We start from the raw sequence: 24,561 nt of genomic DNA, 5'->3' as shown, positions 1-24,561 counted from the left end.
GACAACGTGCGGAGGGGGAGCTCGGCCTGCACGGACAACGTGCGGAGGGGGAGCTCGGCCTGCACGGACAACGTGCGGGGGGGGGGAGCTCGGCCTGCACGGACAACGTGCGGGGGGGGGAGCTCGGCCTGCACGGAAAACGTGCGGGAGGGAGCTCGACCTCCACGGACATCCCTGTACTTGCTCCGTGCTTTGCACCCCCCCCCGCCCCCAGTCAAAGTGACCTGACGCCTTTCGTAGACCTAATTAATTAATTTTTATTAGGATTATTGATATTTATTTATTTTTCACCCCTAGTGTTTATTTATTTAATTAACACATTGAATGTTCCCTTCTTCCATTTCCCGGAACCACGAGTTCAGACACCGTTGGGTGGTTAATTAACTCCATTCGGACATTAACCACATTGTGACGTCGACCGAGCTGTTTCATAAAGTTGGTTTTTTAAAAATTGATTTCTGTAAAATCTTCGCAAATATTTCGATCGATTGAACAGTGACGACGACGACGACGGCGAAGAAGAAGAAGAAGAAGAAGAAGAAGAATAAGAGGAAGAAGAAGAAGAATAAGAGGAAGACGAAGACGAGGGCGTGTGTCGTTGGAGGTTTGGACGATCGTCGATGGGATCGGGATCGCTTCCAGGAAGTACATACAGTACATTCCGCGCCCGATCCCCGTCCGACACCGAGGCTCACACATCGTGATCGGCCCGTCCGGGTTCTCGACCGATCGCTTGTGTGCGACGAGGGACCACCTGGGCCTGGCCGACGGACCCTGGTCGTGCGACGAGGGACCACCTGGGCCTGGCCGACGGACCCTGGTCGTGCGACGAGGGACCACCTGGGCCTGGCCGACGGACCCTGGTCGTGCGACGAGGGACCACCTGGGCCTGGCCGACGGACCCTGGTCGTGCGACGAGGGACCACCTGGGCCTGGCCGACGGACCCTGGTCGTGCGACGAGGGACCACCTGGGCCTGGCCGACGGACCCTGGTCGTGCGACGAGGGACCACCTGGGCCTGGCCGACGGACCCTGGTCGTGCGACGAGGGACCACCTGGGCCTGGCCGACGGACCCTGGTCGTGCGACGAGGGACCACCTGGGCCTGGCCGACGGACCCTGGTCGTGCACCGGTCCACCTGGGCCTGGCCGACGGACCCTGGTCTTTCACCGGTCCACCTGGGCCTGGCCGACGGACCCTGGTCGTGCACCGGTCCAGCTGTTCGGCGCCGACGGACGTTTCCGGCGAATTCATTGAAACCGAAAATTTCCTTTAATTTTCTTGTTTCCGGCCGAGCGTCTGGGATTCTGTGTGGTGAAGAACCATGTCAAGTAAGTAATGGTGGTTTATATACAGTGGGGAGAACAAGTATTTGATACACTGTTGATTTTGTAGGTTTTCCCACTTACAAAGCACGTAGAGGTCTGTAATTTTTATCATAGGTACACTTCAACTGTGAAAGACGGAATCTAAAACAAAAATCCTGAAAATCACATTGTATGATTTTAAAATAATTAATTTGCATTTTATTGCATGAAATAAGTATTTGATACATCAGAAAAACAGAACTTAATATTTGGTACAGAAACCTTTGTTTGCAATTACAGAGATCAGACGTTTCCTGTAGTTCTTACCCAGGTTTGCACAAACTGCAGCAGGGATTTTGGACCACTCCTCCATCCAGATCTTCTCCAGATCCTTCAGGTTTCGGGGCTGTCGCTGGGCAACACAGACTTTCGGCTCCCTCCAAAGATTTTCTATTGGGTTCAGGTCTGGAGACTGGCTCGGCCACTCCAGGACCTTGAGATGCTTCTTACGGAGCCACTCCTTAGTTGCCCTGGCTGTGTGTTTCGGGTCGTTTTCATGCTGGAAGACCCAGCCATGCCCCATCTTCAATGCTCTTGTTGAGGGAAGGAGGTTGTTGGCCAAGATCTCACGATACATGGCCCCATCCAGCCTCCCCTCAATACGGTGCAGTCGTCCTGTCCCCTTTGCAGGAAAGCATCCCCAAAGAATGATGTTTCCACCTCCATGCTTCACGGTTGGGATGGTGTTCTTGGGGTTGTACTCATCCTTCTTCTTCCTTCAAACACGGCGAGTGGAGTTTAAACCAAAAATCTCTATTTTGGTCTCATCAGACCACATGACCTTCTCCCATTCCTCCTCTGGATCATCCAGATGGTAATTGGCAAACTTCAGACGGGCCTGGACATGCGCTGGTTTGAGCAGAGGGACCTTGCGTGCGCTGCAGGATTTTAATCCATGACGGCGTAGTGTGTTACTTATGGTTTTCTTTGATACTGTGGTCCCAGCTCTCTTCAGGTCATTGCCCAGGTCCTGCCGTGTAATTCTGGGCTTATCTCTCACCTTTCTCATGATCATTGAGGCTCCACGAGGTGAGATCTTGCATGGAGCCGCAGACCGAGGGAGATTGACTGTTATCTTGAACTTCTTCCATTTTCTAATAATTGCGCCAACAGTTGTTGCATTCTCACCAAGCTGCTTGCCTATTGTCCTGTAGCCCATCCCAGCCTTGTGCAAGTCTACAATTTTGTCCCTGATGTCCTCAGACAGCTCTCTGGTCTTGCCCATTGTGGAGAGGTCGGAGTCTGATTGATTGAGTGTGGACAGCTGTCTTTTATGCAGATAATGAGTTCAAACAGGTGCAGTTAATACAGGTAATGAGTGGAGAATGGGAGGGCTTCTTAAATACAAAACTAACAGGTCTGTGAGCCGGAATTCTTACTGGTTGGTAGGTGATCAAATACTTATTTCATGCAATAAAATGCAAATTAATTATTTAAAAATCATACAATGTGATTTTCAGGACTTTTGTTTTAGATTCCATCTTTCACAGTTGAAGTGTACCTATGATAAAAATTACAGACCTCTACGTGCTTTGTAAGTGGGAAAACCTGCAAAATCGGCAGTGTATCAAATACTTGTTCTCCCCACTGTATGTTTGTTATATATATATATGTGTGTGTATATGTATATGTATATGTATATGTATATGTATATGTATATGTATATGTATATGTATATATATATATATGTGTATATGTATATATATATATATATATATATATATATATATATATATATATATATATATATATATATATATATATATATATATATATATATATATATATATAATATGTATGTATGTATAATATATACACACACACATACACACTGTATTTTTATTATTATTGATAGTCATCACTTGGTTACCCTCCCTCTCATTGACAAAGGTCTTCGGTCCCTTCCCGTCGGCCATTATCCTTGGATCCCTTCGATTTCGCAAGCCACCACTTTGGTCTTATGTCCTTTCCCTCCCGCAGTCCCACCGATCATGGTTCCGAGATCGCTTGCGTCTTGATCCTCGGTCCCTTCGATCCCGCAAGCTTAGGACCACAGATGCTCCGATGTGCTCCCCCCTCCCCCTGCCGGTCATGGTCAATTCCCTTTACATCAACCGGCCATGGTCTCTGTCGCTGTATTCTCAGTCCCTTCAATCCTGAAAACCACGGGCTAGGTCCAATCGATCTTTTTCCACCAGCTGGCCATGGTCTTTCTGTTCTTAGTTCCTTCAATCCTAAGAACCACGGGCTAGGTCCAATTGATCGGCCCTTTCCCACCAGCTGGCCATGGTCTCTATGTCCTCAGTCTTTTCAATCCTGAAAACCATGGACTAGGTCCAATTGATCAGTCCTTTCCCATCAGCTGACCATAGTCTCTATTTCCTCAGTCCCTTTAATCCTGGAAACCACGGGCTAGGTCCAATCGGTCCTTTCCCACCAGCTGGCCACACTCCTTCATTGCAAGTTGCCTTACTTTAGTGCTCGTGTTTTGTAAATGAATGAATGAATTGATTTTTATTCTTCACAATGTTCATTGAACTTGATAATGCCATCTTGCCAGCTGTGTTTAAAGCTGTATCCCTCTCTACTACGTCAATCTCCTGTACGTTTCCTGAATTTTCTCTTGCAGGACGACCACCAGTTACAGCTCCTTCGACTGCAGGGACAACTACCCCTGCGGTAAAGCGATAGTATTTGATTATCCAAGTACAGTATATACACATAATGTATAGCATGCTATTTGATCCCTAACCACCTCCCTTTTCCTGAACCCTTCCCCAAGCCAATTGGTATTCCGAGAGGTTGTTTTTTAACCGAGCGGAAGGTATGGATTGGTGCTCCCCCTGATTAGGGGATTAATACTCAATCCCATGGAGAGACTTGTGCCGAGCTCCTCGTTTGGCTTTCTCGGCTACAGGAGAGCACGTGCTCTGACTTCCTGATGTCTGGCTGCACGATGGGGACCGCAGTCATTGAGGCATCCGTGTTATGCGGCATTGAGAAGTGGATCCTTTGAATGGACGAATAAGCACATTTGTACTTATCGTTTGATAATAACCATGACCATTTTGTCCGACCCATGCTGATGCCGGTAGCTAACGTGCAGCCTTTGCCGACCTTTATTCTTCAGCAAACGCCGAGCCATCCGGCATTCGTGGGATACAATCCTTACAGTCACTTGGCATACAACAACTTCAAGCTGGGAGGGCAGCCAGGGAGCAACAGTCGAGCGATGGTATGTAACAACAACAACAACAAAAAAACCCCCGTAGTGAGCAAAGGTAGACAAGTAAATGGACGTGTACAGGTACTGGGAATTGCTGTGTCCACAGTTTTTTTATATGCGATTGTAATTACGTTGGTAATTACTTCATTGACTGTTGACAGGTAAGTGAAGGGTGTGTGCTTGATGATGGTAGTTCTTCTACAACCCTTTTCCTCCTTTTTTTTTTCTGTCTGTACCGCAATTGAGAATGCAAATGGTGATTGTTATGCGGTTGTCTAACTCTTAAGAGGTTAGGTATTTGTCCATAGAAAAAGTGTATGTACGCTTGTGCGAGATATATTGTGACCTTTGAACTGACTTGAATACAGTGCAACAAAAATGGAGACCCTATGCCATGATTTTGAATTTTAAGTGCTTGTTGATGACAAAGTGTTCCGCTGAAGTGTTCATGCATCGAGTGCTTTGTGCTGGAATGTCGATCACTCGTTTGTGAGGTGTGTGACGTTATCCACCGTATCATCTGTCCTCCCGTTTTCCCACTGATCCGATCATGCGTGCAGGGCCGTAGGCTTAAATCGCTCTGGTGCAGCTGCTTGGAGACCCACTGCCAGGGGTGTAGTGCTGCCGGAGCGTCGCTACGGCGCCTCAATGCGTCCGAGGAGCAGCTTGGCTCTGCAACAGTTGGGGGGGAATAAAACCCCCACGTGCACAATCGGTTGAGTTATTGTGCTTTGTGTGCTTTCATGGCCAAATAATTGGGGTCAGAGCTTGTCCCGAAGCTTGGATATGTCGATATATTGGACACTTTGTGGAGGGAATGATGTAACAATACCTGTGACAGGAAACGCAGACCCATGTGACTTGCCAACTGCAGCAATGTCCAGAAGCTAGACGAACTTTCCAACCATTTTATTTGCAGATTTAGTGAATCATCTTGTGTTTACAAAAGGTATTTACACTCTGGGAGATGTGAAGGCATCAAAGAGTTTGGATGCCGACGATGAGTCAACATCTGGATGGGTCAGTGATGCGGCCGTTCTTGTGAAGAATGCCTATCACATTGTACAAGTAAAGGTAGGCCTAAAATATATCAATGGCACGGACCCGTGTTGGGAGGGCAGATAAGCATGACATCATGCTTATCTGCCCTGTCATCTCCTTCAATACTCTCGGATGTTTATCCAGCCCCAAAGCTTTATCTCTTTTGGCAACTCGAAGAAACATGCAAAGTGTGAAAGACACCAACTGAAGAACTAATGCCGGCAGATGGAACACCCAGCCTAATGTCCACCCGAGGGATGGCATACGCGCTGATGAAACGCCATGCTGCTTGTGACACACAGGGGTGACAGTTTATCACTGGGTTGTGATTCAAACCGAGGCGAGACAGCTGAGAGGAGAATGTGCGTACTCTCAGGCCATCCTGACGACATGATACAAAATAAACGTAATAATAATAATAATAATAACACTAAAAAAACTTATCTATATTGCTTAAAATATTGTACATAGTTTTGTTTAAAAACAGAGGTGAGAGACGGACTGATCTGACTTTTTCTTAATTGTGAGATGAAGTGGGTGTGAGTGTTAAGGTTTTGTTTATTATGGTCGAATGTGTGTATTTCATTTATCACTCATTCGGGGGACTCAATTGGTTTGTGTCAGTGGTGTCAGTCCATTTCGAAAAGTGGGGGAGATGATATTGAAATTTTGTGTGTGTGTGGGGGGGGGGGGGTGGCGTTATATTGTAAATACTCCATCCCCTTCCCCTCACCCATCATCCCTGGCTGGTGTTCCGTTGGTTACTTTATTTTACTTACCTATTCTTTTTACTTACATCCTCTACCAGTCAAAAGTTTTAGAACACCCACATTTTTCCAGTTTGTACTGAAATTTAAGCAGTTTAATGTTTTAATGTACTCTGAAATTAGAGCATAGAACAAATAAACAATTGCAGATAAAAACGAAATCATGGAATTGCTTGGTTGAACAAAATTTAATCTAAATTTTTGACTCGTCAAAATAGCCACCTTTTGCAGATATAACAGCCGAACATACTCGTGGCATTTTTTTCTGCAATGGAAATCAAATATTGTTCGTAAAGTTCTTCCCAACACTGTTGCAGAAGTTCCCACAAATGTGTTGCACTTGTAGGTTGCTTTGCTTTCACGCTTCTGTCCAGTTCATCCCAAACCAGCTCGATGGGGTTTAAGTCTGGAGACTGTGCTGGCCATTCCATGATTTGAAGCCTGCTATCTTGTTCTTTTCTTCTAAGGTAGTTCTGACATAGCCTGGAGGTATGTTTTGGGTCGTTATGTTGCTGTCGGATGAACCACTGACAAACTAGGCGTAGACCAGAGGGTAATGCATAGTGCTGCAAAATGCTGTGGTGGCCCTTTTGGTTCAGGGTGCAAGTCACCGACTCTGGATCCTGCAAAAGAGCCCCAGATCATCATGCTTCCTCCTCCATGTTTGACAGTCGGTGTCACACACTGAGGAACCATCCTTTCGCCTACTCGACGACGTACAAAAACCCTGCGTGATGAACCGAAGATTTCAAATTTTGATTCATCGGTCCATAAGACCTTCTTCCAGTTTTCAGTAGTCCACTGGCAGTGCTTCATGGCACAGGAAAGCCTCTTTTTCTTATTTTGCCATTTTAGCAATGGCTTTCTTACAGCCACTCGACCTGTCAAACCTGCAGCTCGAAGTCTTCTCTTCACAGTTGAAACTGAGACTTCCTTACTTCGACCAGTGTTAAGCTGTGCTTGAAGCTGTTGTCCTGTGAGCCACCTATCACGCAAGGTGTTGACTCTCAGAAACTTGTCTTCTGATTGTGTTGTGGCTTTGGGTCTGCCAGACCTCTTCCTGTCAGAGTTTCCTCCAGTTTTGAAGTGCCTTTTGATGGTGTAGGAAACTGTACTCACCGACACCTTGGCTTTTTTGCAATTTCTCTGAAGGATAGACCTACACTTTTAAGGGTTATAATGGTCTGTCTGTCTTCCTTTGTTAATTGTCTTTTTCTCACCATTATGATAGCAATATACCACTTTCTGCAGTGCAATATTGTCCAAATAATGCTTCAGAGGGTGTAGCAACACAGTCTGTTCCAACACTGCTTTTATACAGACGGAGGGTTTGTAACTAATCAACAAAAGTTGTGACACCTGTAGGAATTCTTTGCATCAACTTTCAAGCCTTAATTTACTTCCATTGTTGCAGAACAACTGCAGTTGCAAACCCATTACTTGTTCCCTGAAAAGGACCTTTTTAACAACTCTGAAATTTACATTATTTTTCAGTTTTTGGAAACCTAAAGTTTTTGTTTTTTTTAACCTCTGGCAGTTTACCGCTTAGCTTTGTACCATTTCAGGTTATTCACTGGACTTGAACTGATTAAATTTCAGTAAAAACTAAAAAATGGGGGTGTTCTAAAACTTTTGACCGATGGAGTACTTCTGTAATTAACACCCCAGGTGTGAGAAATATTACATCGTTGCACACATAATATTTGAACAGCACCAATCCGGTAAACTGATCTTCAATATCATTATTACTAAGAAATGTGACAAAAGGCCCACTGGCAACTACAAGAAGGAAAACCCTCAAACATCTGGAAAATAGACTGTGTGCGTGGTTTCTGGTTTGCAGTATGTGGTTGCGTGTATTCACTTTGTAAATTTAGATACGTAATTTCCTCATTACAGTTGCATGAAGTTTTAATATTAATGTTTTTAAAAAAAACCTAATTATTTGTAATGATTGCCTATTTATTTTTCCACTGCATAGAAAATTCTGGTGGTGGGGGGAGGGTTGTGGATGACGGTTAGGACCATTCCTCCAAGGAAAGAGGTGGGGGTTACCTCTCCCCCCCCCCCCCCCCCAGGATTTATGCCCTCTGGTTATTTAGTGTCATGTTAAAACTTGATGTGATGATAAATCTGGCGATGACATCATGGCCTACATTTTTGCAAGGCTCCGGTGCCTCAAAGCATCACACTACACAACCGCCCACTACCTTCACAGTATTTATCCCAGACTGTTATTGGTCTGAACGAGTACGCTTTCGGCCTTGAATGTCCAGTGGAGTTTTATTGCCTTTTGATGTTCCCGAAAGACTCATTCTGCACGTTGCTCTTCGTATTGCACAAGGAAATTAGACACAGGAGGGAGGCCATTTGGCCCATCATGCCTATGCAACATCAACACCAGACCAAAAAAATGTATTTGTTTGTTCGTTTCTTTTTTTTTTTTTTTTCTTTCCAGGGTAGTGGGCATGGGCAAAGACTCTCTCTCTCTCTCTCTCTCTCCTCTCTCCTCTCTCCTCTCTCTCTCTCTCTCTCTCTCTCTCTCTCTCTCTCTCTCTCTCTCTCTCTCTCTCTCTCTCTCTCTCTCTCTCTCTCTCTCTCTCTCTCTCTCTCTCTCTCTCTCTGTCTCTCTCTCTCTCTCTCTCCTCTCTCTATCCTCTCTCTCTCTCTCTCTCTCTCTCTCTCTCTCTCTCTCTCTCTCTCCTCTCTCTCCTCTCTCTCTCTCCTCTCTCTCTCTCCTCTCTCTCTCTCCTCTCTCTCTCTCCTCTCTCTCTCTCTCCTCTCTCTCTCTCCTCTCTCTCTCTCCTCTCTCTCTCTCCTCTCTCTCTCTCCTCTCTCTCTCTCCTCTCTCTCTCTCTCCTCTCTCTCTCTCCTCTCTCTCTCTCCTCTCTCTCTCTCTCTCTCTCTCTCTCTCTCTCCTCTCTCTCTCTCCTCTCTCTCTCTCTCTCTCTCTCTCTCTCTCTCTCTCTCTCTCTCTCTCTCCTCTCTCTCTCTCTCTCTCTCTCTCTCTCTCTCTCTCTCTCTCTCTCTCTCTCCTCTCTCTCTCCTCACTCTCCTCTCCTCTCTCTCTCCTCTCTCTCTCCTCTCTCTCTCCTCACTCTCCTCACTCTCCTCACTCTACTCACTCTACTCACTCTACTCACTCTACTCACTCTACGCACTCACGCACTCAGCAAAAATATTCTCCTGATTTGGTTAAATGTAGAAAGTCCTCCAATTTCCACATTTTCAAAACATTCCTGTATATTTAGGATCTGCAGCTTTTGTCGTCAGCATTCATCTACTCAAACTGAGATTGCGGTCTTGTTGCTTCTCTTTCCTAAGTGTCAGTTTCATTTTGAATATCGCAACAAAGGCAGCAGCTTGTGAAATCGCGTTAGGCCTCGACGTCAGGATATGCTTTTAAGGGACCTGCTACTGACTGCATGCCACTTCTCATCTCAATGATCAATCCATCCATCCATCCATCCATCCATTGGGACCATACTCTGTGCAGAGCGTTGGTGCTGCCGAGACAGTCTCCTTGGTTATTGGACACAATCCCAGACAGGTTGCCACTCCAACAAAGATTACCAGCAAGTTGGCACTCATTTTGCCAACCACGGAAGGATGACAGGCAGAGTCAACCCCACCTGGTATTAATTCAACAGCCAAATGGGATTTGAACTCGGGATCCGAGGATCCCAAGCCCACCACCCCAACCATTAAGCCAACACCAGGCATAATGATCCATCGCCATCCTCACTACCCCCATTACTGTTCTGCTTGGCAAGTTGACCTTTCTTGCATGTATGCACCCAGATGTATTTTAACCATTGCTTTTAACTGTGCATGATTGCTTATTTTATTTTACATTTTTTGCTGACCATGCTCTGTGCTTTCACTCGAATGTTGTAACCTTCTCTCGGCGCATGGCTGATCCTCAATACCTTCTTTCCTAGCTCAACGCATCCCATGAGCTTGTGCCCACGATCACGCACCCTCACCTTTCATCCACATTCCCCACTGCCATGCCTCCCTACCCCATACACAGATGTCCCAGCTGTTGTCGGCTAGGCTGCAGTATGATCTAACTGGCAGGCATTTTCGCGACTCATGGTTGGGAGCTGCATACTTCTGTCATGGACTAGTGAGTCCCGTGTCATCTTCCTTATTGTTACCTTGAGCTTTTGAACTGGACTGTCCACCCTATTAGCCTCAAATAAATATTCCTTAGCTCGTTATTCTGGGTGATTACATGTACCGATCAGCTGCAAGGTGATGGGTATGGTATTGCTGCTGTACCGTCCTCGTTGTTCCTCCTTGTCGGCTTTCTTTTGCCTGCCATTGCATTTCAGCTCATTGCACTGTTATGGGCGGTTATGCATGCAGAGCAACCCTGGGATCACGGTGCCAAAGCCCCCAAAGCCTCCGGACAAGCCCCTCATGCCATACATGCGATACAGCCGCAAGGTCAGAGAGTCGGTGCCATGCTCGTTGTTGTGGTTGTTGCCGCTGGTGTTGCTGCCATCCCATCACAGTTCCCTGGCTTACCTGGCAGGTTTGGGACCAGGTAAAGGCTTCAAACCCTGAGCTGAAACTCTGGGAGATTGGCAAGATCATTGGTGGAATGTGGAGGGACCTGAGTGACGATGAGAAACAGGAGTACATCAATGACTACGATGCAGAGAAGGTGCCTTATAGCTGAAGCAAAGGCGGCATTGGGGGAGAAGATAATTTGGGTGTTACAGACAAAACATTTGACTGTTGTTGTTGTTGTTGTTGTTGTTGGTCATGTGAATTGGTATTTGTGGCTTATTTGTTTGAGTAAACAGTAGTAAAGAGCTTTGGGCATATATGAATGTTGGGAAATGCTGACGAGGCTGACTGTGCCAGATTGAGTACAACGAAGCAATGAAGGTCTACTTGAATTCCCCGGCTTACCTGGCATATGTCAATGCAAAGAATCGTGCAGAGGCTGCCATGGAGGAAGAAAGCAGGCAACGGCAAAGAACTGACAAGATCGAATCATACATGACTATCCAACCTGCAGAAGATCCAGAGGGTGAGTCTCCTGGAAAGACCAACAATGGGATGGGATGGAAGAGCAAAATAAGTAATATTCTGAAAGTAAGATTTGTAACCTGGTATGTCATTCATGTCTCTGTCTCTTTCTTTCTCTTTCTCTCTTTCACTCTGTCTCTCTTTCTCTGTCTCCCTCTCCCTCTTTCTCTCTGTCTCCCTCTCCCTCTTTCTCTCTGTGTCTCTCTGTCTCTTCCTATTTCTCTTTCTCTTTCTCTCTTTCTTTCTTTCTCTCTCTTTCTTTCTCCTTTCTCTTTTTCTCTCTCTCGCTCTCTCTTTCTCTCGCTCTCTCTCTCGCTCTCTTTCTCGCTCTCGCTCTCGCTCTCTCTACTCCCTCTCCTATTTTTTTTTCAGATTATGATGATGGATTTTCGGTGAAACACGTCGCTGCAGCGCGTTTCCTGCGCAACCACCGTCTCGTAAATGAGATCTTCAATGAGACGGTTGTGCCAGAAGTTCGCTCTGTGGTCACCTGTAACCGTATGCATGTACTGAAACGGCAGGTTCAGTCACTGATGGTGCATCAGGTATAGAGTTGGTCAGACTAATATCTCTACTAATAAATGTCAGTGTGTGTCTCTCCTCCATAACTCCAAAACTGTGAAACCTTGCAGCCTGAAACTTTGCATGCATCCTAAAAAAACTCCAAGGAAGTGCAAGAGTGAAAATTGGGTTTTTGGGTGAATTTAAACACCCATTTTGAAGATAGTTAATGGCCTTGTTAAATAATATCCTTTATCAGGCGCATGCTCGGCCACCTCACTCTATATGGGGTCTAAAGGCATATCCTGGGTTACCTCGCTGGGGTCTGAAGCCGCCATATTTTTTAGCCTGCTCAACCGTGCCCCGACTTGGAACAGGCCATAACAATTTCTCACTTTCCTCACTCATATTATCGATACCTATGAATCGCTGGATACATTGCAATTCTTATAAACGCCCAGAGATGCTAGCGTTCGTGGCTTTATTTCATTTCTGCACATGCCATAACCTCCAGAGTCTCAAAAACAAAGAATAATTACAACATTTAAGCTCCAGCATTGAACTTGGCAGCAGCTCTGACTGCTAAAAGTGTTCATTTCTCTAATTTAGACATTGCTTGGGTGTCTCTGGGAAGTGCTTAATATGACGCATCATTACTTGCCAAGCCAGCCATTCCTTATCAACCGTTTCGTTAGAGTGCTTGAGCCACTTGGTGGGCGCTATACAATATTCACACTTTCACTGAATACTGTATATCGATAAACTTAAGCATAGGTCAGCGTGACTCACCTGCGTTGGCCACGTGGTGTTCTGCGGTGCAACAGGTGGTGGCTGGCTCGCTGAAAATGTGAAATTTTATTTTCCACGGTTTCCCCTTTTTTTGTACTTTCTTCTTCCATTATACGACCTGTCACTTCGGCATAGATAAATACAAATAAAAATTAAACGTTTCGTTTTTTAAAGTTTCTTCAACCATTTAGTGGAGTACTTGGTGAAGACACTTGGCACACGTTCTTCAATCTTCAATGGCAATATCACAGTTTGAATCCTGACCCAGCTATAAACTCGTACTGGTGTTTCACAGGCAGGGTGCTTCATCAATGCATGTGCGGTCTCTCGGATGGACGTTAAACTGGGCATCACATCTGCCGGAATCATCTCTCTCTCTCTTTCTCTTTCTCTTTCTCTTTCTCTTTCTCTTTCTCTTTCTCTTTCTCTTTCTCTTTCTCTTTCTCTTTCTCTTTCTCTTTCTCTTTCTCTTTCTCTTTCTCTTTCTCTTTCTCTTTCTCTTTCTCTTTCTCTCCTTACCCTCTCTCTCTCTCTCTCTCTCCTTTCTCTCTCTCTCTCTCTCTCTCTCCTTACCCTCTCTCTCTCTCTCTCTCTCCTTACCCTCTCTCTCTCTCTCTCTCTCTCTCTCCTTACCTCTCTCTCTCTCTCTCTCTCCTTACCCTCTCTCTCTCTCTCTCTCCTTACCCTCTCTCTCTCTCTCTCTCTCCTTACCCTCTCTCTCTCTCTCTCCTTACCCTCTCTCTCTCTCTCTCTCCTTACCTCTCTCTCTCTCTCTCTCTCCTTACCCTCTCTCTCTCTCTCTCTCCTTACCCTCTCTCTCTCTCTCTCTCTCCTTACTCTCTCTCTCTCTCTCTCTCCTTACCCTCTCTCTCTCTCTCTCTCCTTACCCTCTCTCTCTCTCTCTCTCTCTCCTTACCCTCTCTCTCTCTCTCTCCTTACCCTCTCTCTCTCTCTCTCCTTACCCTCTCTCTCTCTCTCTCTCCTTACCCTCTCTCTCTCTCTCTCCTTACTCTCTCTCTCTCTCTCTCTCCTTACCCTCTCTCTCTCTCTCTCCTTACTCTCTCTCTCTCTCTCTCCTTACTCTCTCTCTCTCTCTCTCCTTACTCTCTCTCTCTCTCTCCTTACTCTCTCTCTCTCCTTTCTCCTTACTCTCTCTCCTTTCTCCTTACTCTCTCTCCTTTCTCCTTACTCTCTCTCTCTCTCCTTACTCTCTCTCTCTCCTTACTCTCTCTCTCTCTCCTTACTCTCTCTCTCTCCTTACTCTCTCTCTCTCTCCTTACTCTCTCTCTCTCTCCTTACTCTCTCTCTCTCTCTCCTCTCTCTCTCTCTCCTTACCCTCTCTCTCTCCTTACCCTCTCTCTCTCTCCTTACCCTCTCTCTCTCTCTCTCTCTCTCTCTCTCTCTCTCTCTTACCCTCTCTCTCTCTCCTTACCCTCTCTCTCTCTCCTTACCCCTCTCTCTCTCTCTCTTACCCTCTCTCTCTCCTTACCCTCTCTCTCTCTCCTTACCCTCTCTCTCTCTCTCTCCTTACCCTCTCTCTCTCTCTCTCCTTACCCTCTCTCTCTCTCTCTCTCTCCTTACCCTCTCTCTCTCTCTCTCTCTCTCCTTACCCTCTCTCTCTCTCTCTCTCTCCTCTCTCTCTCTCTCTCTCCTTACCCTCTCTCTCTCTCTCTCTCCTTACCCTCTCTCTCTCTCTCTCTCCTTACTCTCTCTCTCTCTCTCTCCTTACTCTCTCTCTCTCTCTCCTTCTCTCTCTCCTTCTCTCTCTCCTTTCTCCTTACTCTCTCTCCTTTCTCCTTACTCTCTCTCCTTTCTCCTTACTCTCTCTCTCTCCTTACTCTCTCTCTCTCCTTACTCTCTCTCTCTCTCCTTACTCTCTCTCTCTCCTTACTCTCTCTCTCTCTCCTTACTCTCTCTCTCTCTCCTTACTCTCTCTCTCTCTCTCCTTACTCTCTCTCTCTCTCCTTACTCTCTCTCTCTCTCCTTACCCTCTCTCTCTCTCCTTACCCTCTCTCTCTCTCCTTACCCTCTCTCTCTCTCTCTTACCCTCTCTCTCTCCTTACCCTCTCTCTCTCTCCTTACCCCTCTCTCTCTCTCTTACCCTCTCTCTCTCCTTACCCTCTCTCTCTCTCCTTACCCTCTCTCTCTCTCTCCTTACCCTCTCTCTCTCTCTCTCCTTGCCCTCTCTCTCTCTCTCTCCTTACCCCCTCTCTCTCTCTCTCTTTCTCTTTCTTTCTTTCTTTCTTTCTTTCTTTCTTTCTCTCCTTTCTCTTTCTCTCCTTCCCCTCTCTCTCCTTTCTCTCTTTCTCTCCTTCCCCTCTCTCTCCTTTCTCTCTTTCTCTCCTTCCCCTCTCTCTCCTTTCTCTCTTTCTCTCCTTCCCCTCTCTCTCCTTTCTCTCTTTCTCTCCTTCCCTTCTCTCTCCTTCCTCTCTCTCTCTCTCTCACCTCTCTGACTTCCCGCTCCATCCCTTCTCCCTCTCTCTCTGTCCGACCCATCCCCCCCACTTTCCTCTCACCCTCCCTGCTCCTCTTCCCTTCCCCCTCTGTTGATGGGACCATGGCATGCACAAATCAGATTCAGAGTGAGCCGACTGGAGGGGTGCAAGGGTTGCTGCATGTGCGAGCATTCATGCATACAGGCAGGCTTTTGCCAGGTACATAGCGTGGGTTTTAAATTCCCCCGCCCAGTTTTATATAACACCAGTGGTTAAAAAGAAAATGTTGCTGCTTGGGTACGTTTTAACACCCTACCCTTCCCCACCCCTCGCACTGTCTACCCCCACCCTACCCCCGCAACCCACCTTGAACTGCCTTCCCTTTCCCTCACACTGTCTTACGTCCTCCCAAACCCTCTCCCCTCTCCACCCCCCCCCCCATGGACACCTCCCGGCAGTCTCCGCCTGCTGTTTTAACATACACAATTTTGTTCAATCCTGTACTACACTCCCCGACCCCCCCATCCATTCTACACAAGTCCCACTACCAAGCACAAGTTGAGAACCCCTACCCTCACGCTTACATCCTCCCGAACCCCCTCCCACTCACCATTTCCCACCTACTCTTTCCCCCATCTTCCTCACTCCCAACCCCTCCCAGAGTGTATAGTGCCGTTTGGGTAGGCGTCACTCTCCCCACCCCCCTTTCCTTGCTCTTCCCTCCTTCCTAGCTCCCCCTTCCTCACCCCTCCTAGCTCTCCCACCCCTCCTAGCTCTCCCACCCCTCCTAGCTCTCCCACCCCTCCTCCATCCTTGCTCCCCTCCCCTTTCCCTCCTTTCTCTCACTCCCCCTCCCCTCTATCTTTCCCATCCCTCCTCTCTCCCACCACTCCCTCTTTCTCCCCCCCCCCCCCCGCCATTAATATTCCCGTCAGCAAAGTGATGGGTTGTATTTGGTAATACATATATATATATATATATATATATATATATATATATATATATATATATATATATATATATATATATATATAATTTCACTTCCTAAACCTGGCTTTAGGAAGTGAAAAGATTACTTGATACTCGTAGGTGTTTGATGAGAAATTGCATGCAACATCCTTCAATTGTTCCTTATGGATGGGCATACTTTGTTTGACAAAACTATGTTTGGAATGGGATGAAGCACTGTGCTGTGGGTTAACAATCACCTGCTCTATTCCAGCAAAAACTTGAAGCCGAGTTACAGCAGATCGAGGAGAGGCATGTGGGCAAGAAACGGCGGTTCTTGGACAGCACAGCGAGGTTCAATGCCGAGGTTGATCGGGTGAGGCCCAGGATTATAGTCTGTAAAGGATGTGGAAAAGGGGAAACATCTGAAGGGTAATTGAGGAGATTCTTCATTTAGACCTTGATATTTGTCCTACGTCCTCAACCTTGTTGAGCTTTTATTATGAAATTACGATAACCTTGAAATTTCGCAACTTTTTGGATTTTTACTTTGCACAGCTATGCAGCAGAAAAGTGCAAGTGGACTTGGTCAAGGTGAGGGATGGAGCCGACAGAATAACAGGGAATTCAGAGGTGGGACAAGAAGATGTAGAACAACCTTCAAAGCCCTCCGCTTCCTCACAGGCAGGCTGTGCCGACCGACCACACAACAACACACCTTAGCTCTTCAAACATCCGTTTTGCTTCACTTTTCTGTCTCTCATAACCCAAGCTGAAAATTGCATCCAAACCGTGACATTGTTGTTGGACAGTTCTTCAAGTGCGTGAGCAAAAAAAAACTGTTGGTGTTTTTCATGCTCTTGCCAGGGAGAAAATCCTGAAGATCCAATGCAGATGAATGCAGGAGCCAAAACCGAGGTTGTGGCTGCAACTGGAGCAATAGTTGAATCGGGACTTGAGACCGAGTCGGAGACTGGGATTGGAGCTGGAACCGGGTCTTCTAATGACGGTTCCAATGCTGAGCCTTCCCATGCTGCAAAAGGTATCCTGCTTATGCCCAACCTTCCTGAACTTGTTACCTCATCGGTTGCCCGTGCTGAAGGATCTCCCATGTTCTTAAGTGGTGACGGGGTGTGTGTGTGTGTGTGTGTGTGTGTGTGTGTGTGTGTGTGTGTGTGTGTGTGTGTGTGTGTGTGTGTGTGTGTGTGTGTGTGTGTGTGTGTGTGTGTGTGTGTGTGTGTGTGTGTGTGTGTGTGTGTGTGTCGTCATTTGTGAACCTACACTCTAATGCTAGACCTGACCAGCCTTTTTGTGAAAAACTTGGATTAAATCTCCCCCCCCCCCTCCCAGGTCAGCCATTCCCACATGATTCATGGGATTAATTGTGGCCGTTAAAGAAGTAGTAATTGTGGTTTTGCTGGTATTATGAAAATACATTTCCACTTGTTTAATTGATACTTTGAACTCTTTAACATCTGAAGAAATAACTAAACTGGTCCCATCATAGTCGCAACTGTTTTTCTGATTTAAAATATAAATTTTGAATGATTCCTTCCATGAATGCATTATTGGACCAGGATCCAATTATGGATTTGGCCCACTGGTTGCATCGCTGCTGAGATATGGCTGTCCTGCTAATGCAGTGCCCCTGCACTTTCGTTCAGGAATTTGAAATATGGCCAAGGTGTCAGCACTGAATCCATCCATCCATTGGGACCATACTCTGTGCAGAGCGTTGGTACTGCCTAAAGCAGTCTCCTTGGCTATTGGACACAATACTGGATGGATCGCCACTCAGACACAGGATACCAGCATGCTGGTACTCATTTTGCCGACCTCGAAAGGATGACAGGCAGAGTCAACCCCACCTGGTATTAATTCAACAGCCAAGTGGGGTTTGAACTTAGGATCATTGGATCCCAAGCCCACCACCCTAACCATTAAGCCAAAAGCAGGCATACCTCCCGAATGACCCCGTTTTATTTTTATTATTATTATTATTTTTTTCAATAGAGACCATAGAATCCTTTACATTCCCCAGCAACTGCTAATGAATGGGAGATTCGGTCGAACTCACTTTCGAAGGGTGGCACATTCCTTGATGCGAGTTTGTAGTCAGGTCGAGGATGAAACCCAGACTCGAGAGTTCAAAGGAGGGTTTACTCCCTCTGAGCTATCCTAGCGAACATATTGTTATGGGCCGGGGGTCAGCCGCCAACCGACCGCTCTGAACGGAGCCGCAAGTCGAGTCGGCCCGACCGATCGCCCGGAACATAGATCGCCGCCCGGATAACTCCGAGCGACGGGTCCTTGTACAAGAACCGAAATACGCCAATCGGCAGATCACGTGGGGTAGGGTCGATTGCCAATCTTCAATTTACCTAAATACCCACGTGATCCAACTACCGGGGTATTCCACCCTCGACGGAACTCGTACGGAACAAACTGCCGAGGCGAGCTTGTCCGTGTGTGATTCCGAGAACCGTCGGTCCAAATGTCCCCCTATGACGGCAAACCAACGGCTTTCTAACTCCCAACACACGAAATGTTCAGTCAATGAGGGAATGGACGCATCGAGCAGGTTTACATTCACACAAGGACATTTATTATAATGAAACGTGTATGCAATTAAATAAGGCAAAACACGAATGCAATTATACAAGCAACAAAAGAACTACAACCGTCTACTTATTATGTACAGTCATTTACACTTAACAGCAGTTCCTACTTATTAGACGGGCCCACGGACACGCGTACGCGCGCGCACACACACACACACACACACACACACACACACACACACACACACACACACACACACACACACACACACACACACACACACACACACACACACAAAATGGTGGCTGAAGCCTGTAATCACGAGCTCCAGCTCGGAGGACAGGTGAGCTGAAACTCAGAGCCAAACTTGAACCTCTCCACCTCATGTGGTCTTCAACTTGTCCGGTCCCGGGCTCCAGCGAGAGCGAACTGGATCCAAATCACCTGAGCCGCGTTCCTTCCCGAGCTCCCGCGAATCCTCCCGCGTTCCTCAACACGTGCCGGTGAGACGAGGCGCCGATCCTTCCCGTCGATGCGTCACTTCCCCGAGGATCCAACTCCAAGAAGAGGCCGATGCGTCGCACCAAGCCGGGAAACAAAATGGAGAACAAAAAGCTCCACGAACCAAGAAGAAGAGGAAGAAGCCTCCACTCTCAGCTCGAGCCAAACAACCGGCTCAAGTTCATTCCAAAACAAAGCAGCAGCCGAAGCTCACTGAGCCAGCCGAAGCAAAAAGCTTTCGAAGGCCTCAAGCCAAGCAAGCCAAGCAGGACCCGATGGCCTGCTGAACGACTGCTCTCTCCAAAGCAAAAAAAACTTACTCCTCCCACGGGACTCAGCACACGAACTCTGCACATGGGACTCAGAACGGGACTCTTCACGAACTTTGCCACGGGACTCCCCCGAACTCTGCCACGGGACTCCCACGCGAACAAAGAAAGGATCTCCTCTTTATCCTTCCCACCCCCTCCCCCGCACCTGGCGTGACTCATGCCCTCGTGATCCGCCCCCCGCTCAACCACGGGTGGGAGGGAGTTGTTGACGTCACGGGATGGCAGGGTTCTTCTTCCTCTTTGCAGAAGAGGGGGAGGGACGTCTCCATTGTTTCGTTCCCTAACTATTAAATCGATCCGCAGCGCATCTAATCGATCTCTGAACATTTAAACAATGAAAGGTGAGCTATCTAGGGAACAAGCACTTATCGACATAGCTGACTAAGGGAACCTGTATGTTGTGTGCAATTGAATTCCAAATTTGTAACAATATAATGTGGTATGATGTGGAGAAAAATAATTAAACAATGTTCTATAATGCAAAGTACTGGATAATGGATTTGATTCCCAAGTAATGGCTAACCCTAACCCTTTATCTACCTTTTAGATTCTGGGACAGAAACTGCTGGAGGAGAGAATACTGATGAGGAAGAGGACATGGAGGAAGAAGAAGATGAGGAAGAAGAAGAGAGAGAATGCAGGCCGAAGATACCCGATGGGGATTCCGGGTGTGTTCAAAGCATGATCAGGGCTAGGAGTAAGAAGATTAGTGGAGATGGGCAGTTGAGGGAGAGTGTGGACGATGTCTTAGATGATTCGTTTGGAACTCAGACGGAGTAAGGAGAAATGGAGTTTAGGAAATTGTTGCTTTGCTGGTGCAGGCTCTTTTTACCAAATATGAATTTCTATATTGGGTTTGGAAAGGAATTTTAAAGTCTGTAAGCTGCACATTCCATGGGTCGGCCTTTAGATAACCCTTCTATGATTGCAGACTAATGTTTGTTTTTCCCAAATACTGTGTTATGAAATGGCACAGAGAGCACTATAAAATTCTCTGTCTTAGAAAATATTGTATTTGCACTTCACAACTCGCCATTGATGCCATATGTTTGGAAGCCCAATTCAAAACGTGGCCCCCTCTTATATACTCAATCAAAACATGCTCCTCCCCTCCCCCCTCCGCTTTTATATTCATTAAAAACGTATCACACCCCCACCTTTTATATTTATTCAAAATGCTCCCCCCATCTTTATATTCGTTAAAAACGTTCGCCCTCCATCTTTATATTCGTTCAAAACGTTCCCCCTCCATCTTTATATTCGTTCAAAACGTACCACACCCCACCTTTTATATTCGTTCAAAATGTGCCCCCCAACTTTATATTCGTTCAAAACGTTCCCTCTCCATCTTTATATTCATTCAAAACGTACCCACCCCACCTTTTATAATCATTCAAAATGTGCCCCCCAACTTTATATTCGTTCAAAACGTTCCCCCTCCATCTTTATATTCGTTCAAAACGTACCACACCCCACCTTTTATATTCATTCAAAATGTGCCCCCCAACTTTATATTCGTTCAAAACGTTCCCCCTCCATCTTTATATTCGTTCAAAACGTACCCACCCCCACCTTTTATATTCATTCAAAATGTGCCCCCCAATTTTATATTCGTTCAAAACGTACCACACCCCACCTTTTGTATTCATTCAAAATGTGCCCCCAACTTTATATTCATTAAAAACGTGCACCCCATTTTTATATTCATTCAAAACGTGCCCCCTCCATCTTTATTTTCGTTCAAAACGTTCCCCCTTCTTTATATTCATTCAAAACGTACCACACCCCACCTTTTATATTCATTCAAAACGTGCCCCCCAACTTTATATTCGTTCAAAACGTTCCCCTCCATCTTTATATTCGTTCAAAACGTTCCCCCTTCTTTATATTCATTCAAAACGTACCACACCCCACCTTTTATATTCATTCAAAATGTGCCCCCCAACTTTATATTCATTAAAAACGTGCCCCCATTTTTATATTCGTTCAAAATGTCCCCCCTATCTTTATATTCATTAAAAACATACCACACCCCCACCTTTTATATTCATTCAAAATGTGACCTTCCTCCCTTTTTCTGTTCTGCATTTAGACCCCTCATTTTTGTTTAAAATGCCCCCCCCCTGTTTTTGTTTAAAACCCCTCCCTCGTTTTTGTTTAAACCCCTCTCCTTTTTTTTTTGTTTAAAATGCCCCCTCCTCGTTTTTGTTCAAAATGCCCCCCTCCCTTGTTTTTGCTACAAACTTCCACCCCCTTCGTTTTTGTTTAAAATGCATGCCCCTCCTCCTCCTTGTTTAAAATGCCCCTCCTCATTTTTGTTGAACATGTTCCCCCTTCCTAATTTTGTTGAAACTGTCCCTCCCCCTCCTTGTTTGTCATGTGGTCGCACTTAATTTTTGCTTCAAACCTACACCCCCTTTCATTTTTAATGAAAAGTGCCCCTGCCCCTTTGTTTTTGTTTACAACGTGGGTCCCCTGCTCCCATTCTTCCCAATGAAAAATCGGCACCAATCTTTTTTTGTCCCCCGTTTGTGTAATTAATAATGAATTAACAGACCAACATTCCACAGGAGTATTGCGGCGATCATTTTGTTTGGGATGTAATGGATTTTGACTCCTTGTCAAGGAACATGTTCATCCTGAGCTCGTAGTTGGGTGTGTCGGAGTGGATATGAAAACCGGGTGTATCCGAACAAACGACGTGAAGGCTTGCTAACGGGCCCTTTTAACATTGTCTCTTTAACATTGTCTCTTAGAGCCAAGGTATTCTTCTAATGACGGTTCCAACCGTGTTTGAGCCAAGGCTTGCTGTTAACATTGTCTCTTTAGAGCCAAGTTATTCACCACACTTGTGTATCCATTGGCATTTTGTCTCTATAGGGTGGTCCATTTGCCTTATTAACACACTTCCCCCCCCTTCCTCCTTTGTTTTATTTTCACCCAATCAAAAGTTATTCTGTTGTTGTATATTGGAATGCCATGTGTGTGTGTTCTTGTTTTTATAAACCAACGTCGTGAGCATCGCTGTGAAACAGACGACAAATATGTGCGCTGTCTATTTCTGAGCAAGAGGCAACAAGACGTATGGACCACCCTGCAGAGACAATCTTTTCAAATGAAGAAGAGTTCTGAAATCTACAAACTCATGTCCTACGTCGTGGTTTGTGAAGTATTCAGATTGTCATTGGGTCTTTACCTTAAACTGATATACCATGTTCATTGACATTTACCTCTGTCCTACTACGTAGTGATATTTTTACACAGGTCTGTGATTTGCAATCGAACAAACTGTGACAAACACCATACGTTTGAATGTGTTTATCCATACCTAACACTTTGTGTGACGCGACGTCGTCATTTTGAAACCTTCACTTGTTTCCGTAACAGTCGATGCCACAATTTCACCAATCAAAGGTGGTTTTATGTGCATGGTCACCTGTGACCCGTTTGTGGCACATCCTTCTGGTTGCTGTTTCCTCTGCGGTGTTCCAGCTTGCGGTCCTTCAAAAGGTCGTGTGCCAAGTAGGCCCCCCCAAAAAAGCCTTCATTCTATGAGGGCCAAAAACGGGCAAAAGTTGATTTTATTATTTATTTATTTTTTTTCCAGAAACCCGCGCACAACTGAGGAAGGAACTTCTTGAGTTGTGATTTAACTTTGTCAAAATACTTCCACACAGGAAGCTTGCCAATCTTGTGTGTGACAGGATGGAGCAGAGGGAGTGCACTTAGCTTTGAACGGTCGAATCTGGGTTCGATTCCTGACCTGACTATAAACTGTCGCATCGATGCTTTGCGGGTAAGGGGTTTTATCACAAAGTGAGTCGTCCCACAGGTGGACCTTAAACGGACGTCCCGTCCACCAGCATTACTTGATGGACGTAAAACACTTGGGCCAAAAACTTTCCCAAACGACCCAAAAAGGGTGGGAATAGTAGTAGTCGTAGTCGTAGTAGTAGTCATAAGTGTGATTTGTAGAATGCTCTGGCATTTAAAACATTCCCTCTCGGCATCCACTTCACTGTTCCTCCTGTGAGAGCATGCTTTGACATGCAGTACCCCTGAAATCACAGTGGAGATGTAGTGCGGTCGTTTTTATGATTTAATTTTTTTTTTATTTCTTTTGCTCATTCTTTTGAGCCCATTGTGTTGAGTTAATGATGTGCACTGACATGAGGAGGTCCAATCACCAAAAGGTCGTGTTGTGAGATTGTTGGAGATGACACGTGACGTCGAGCGAAGATGTGAAACATCCTTTGGTGTATTTTTCCATTCGGGGAGTTTAGTTGTACTGTATATCTGGAGATGTGATGGTTGCTCGTTGCCAAAATGACGTTTCTGCGGCTGACAATTACCTTTGTGGCACGGATTTGCACGCACGATGCTTCTTACCGCTGCTTTTGTGGTTAGTGGTGTTTTCACGTGGTTGTCAATTATTCGCTGACGTTTCTGATGCTTGCATGCCCCTTGACCTTGAACTTCAATAGAAAGGAAAGAGTTTACATCTTTATAAATGTTCCCACTTTGAAGCGTTCATTACTTTGTCTTGTTTTTATTTGAGACATATATATATATATATATATATATATATATATATATATATATATATATATATATATATATATATATATATATATATATATATATATATATATATATATATATATATATATATATATATATATATATATATATATATATATATATATATATATATATATACACATACCTATCCATCCAGTGGGACCATACTCTGTGCAGAGCGTTGGTGCTGTTGGGCACAATCCTGGATGGGTCGCCTCTCCGACACAGATATATATATATATCTGTTTTATTTACATATTGTTCATTAAACTGATCTCATGTTATGAAAGATGATTGCATTTGTGCATTTTGTTTATACTGTTCCCACATGACTCAGAATAAAACTTCATCAATATGTTCTCTTTGGTTTTTACCCCACACTCCAATATTGGGATAGTCAACATGGGTTTACCAAAGGTAGTGTCTGTCGAACAAATTTTTTGGACTTCTATGAATCAGTGTCTGATT

At 45.6% G+C, this 24,561-nt stretch overlaps 1 protein-coding gene and 1 long non-coding RNA gene across 8 annotated transcripts in view; one reads left to right on the top strand and one right to left on the bottom strand.

Annotated features, from left to right (window-relative positions):
• Nucleotides 1-557: 557 nt before the first annotated feature.
• On the top strand, nt 558-24,093 carry LOC147013738 (SWI/SNF-related matrix-associated actin-dependent regulator of chromatin subfamily E member 1-like). Of its 7 annotated transcripts, none has more exons than XM_085850903.1 (12): nt 558-1,331; nt 3,997-4,046; nt 4,498-4,602; nt 10,435-10,530; nt 10,773-10,853; nt 10,942-11,073; nt 11,277-11,445; nt 11,817-11,989; nt 16,392-16,493; nt 16,676-16,750; nt 16,985-17,159; nt 20,060-24,093. In XM_085850903.1, exons 1-12 carry the CDS (start codon nt 1,325-1,327, stop codon nt 20,290-20,292), a joined length of 1,398 nt encoding a protein of 465 aa, XP_085707029.1. In that variant the 5' UTR covers nt 558-1,324; the 3' UTR covers nt 20,293-24,093. The 7 variants fall into 7 exon arrangements, with proteins under 7 accessions (XP_085707029.1, XP_085707028.1, XP_085707031.1 ...); XM_085850902.1 differs by having other exon boundaries at nt 559-1,331; nt 10,954-11,073; nt 16,676-16,801; XM_085850901.1 differs by having other exon boundaries at nt 560-1,331; nt 16,676-16,801.
• LOC147013737 (uncharacterized) overlaps nt 11,325-24,561 on the bottom strand; it is a 14,303-nt gene continuing 1,066 nt past the window's right edge. The window contains exons 2-3 of the long non-coding RNA XR_015050498.1: nt 16,378-16,513; nt 11,325-11,454 (exon numbers count right to left, since the gene is read on the bottom strand). This is a non-coding gene — a long non-coding RNA (uncharacterized LOC147013737). The remainder of the gene's footprint in view (nt 11,455-16,377; nt 16,514-24,561) is intronic.

This window comes from Eptatretus burgeri, chromosome 13 (assembly GCF_056783735.1).
Source record: "Eptatretus burgeri isolate ZD-2024b chromosome 13, Ebu_testis_v1, whole genome shotgun sequence".
NCBI lineage: Eukaryota > Metazoa > Chordata > Myxini > Myxiniformes > Myxinidae > Eptatretus > Eptatretus burgeri.
The sequence above is the reverse complement of the archived record's forward strand: the minus strand, read 5'-3'. Positions and strand labels throughout refer to the sequence as shown.

Excerpts from the sequence above, each read along its gene's own strand:
- LOC147013738 (XM_085850901.1), top strand. Across the intron at positions 11,446-11,816 it reads ACCTGCAGAAGATCCAGAGG|ATTATGATGATGGATTTTCG; the intron begins GTGAGTCTCCTG and ends TTTTTTTTTCAG. Across the intron at positions 16,494-16,675 it reads TCAATGCCGAGGTTGATCGG|CTATGCAGCAGAAAAGTGCA; the intron begins GTGAGGCCCAGG and ends TACTTTGCACAG.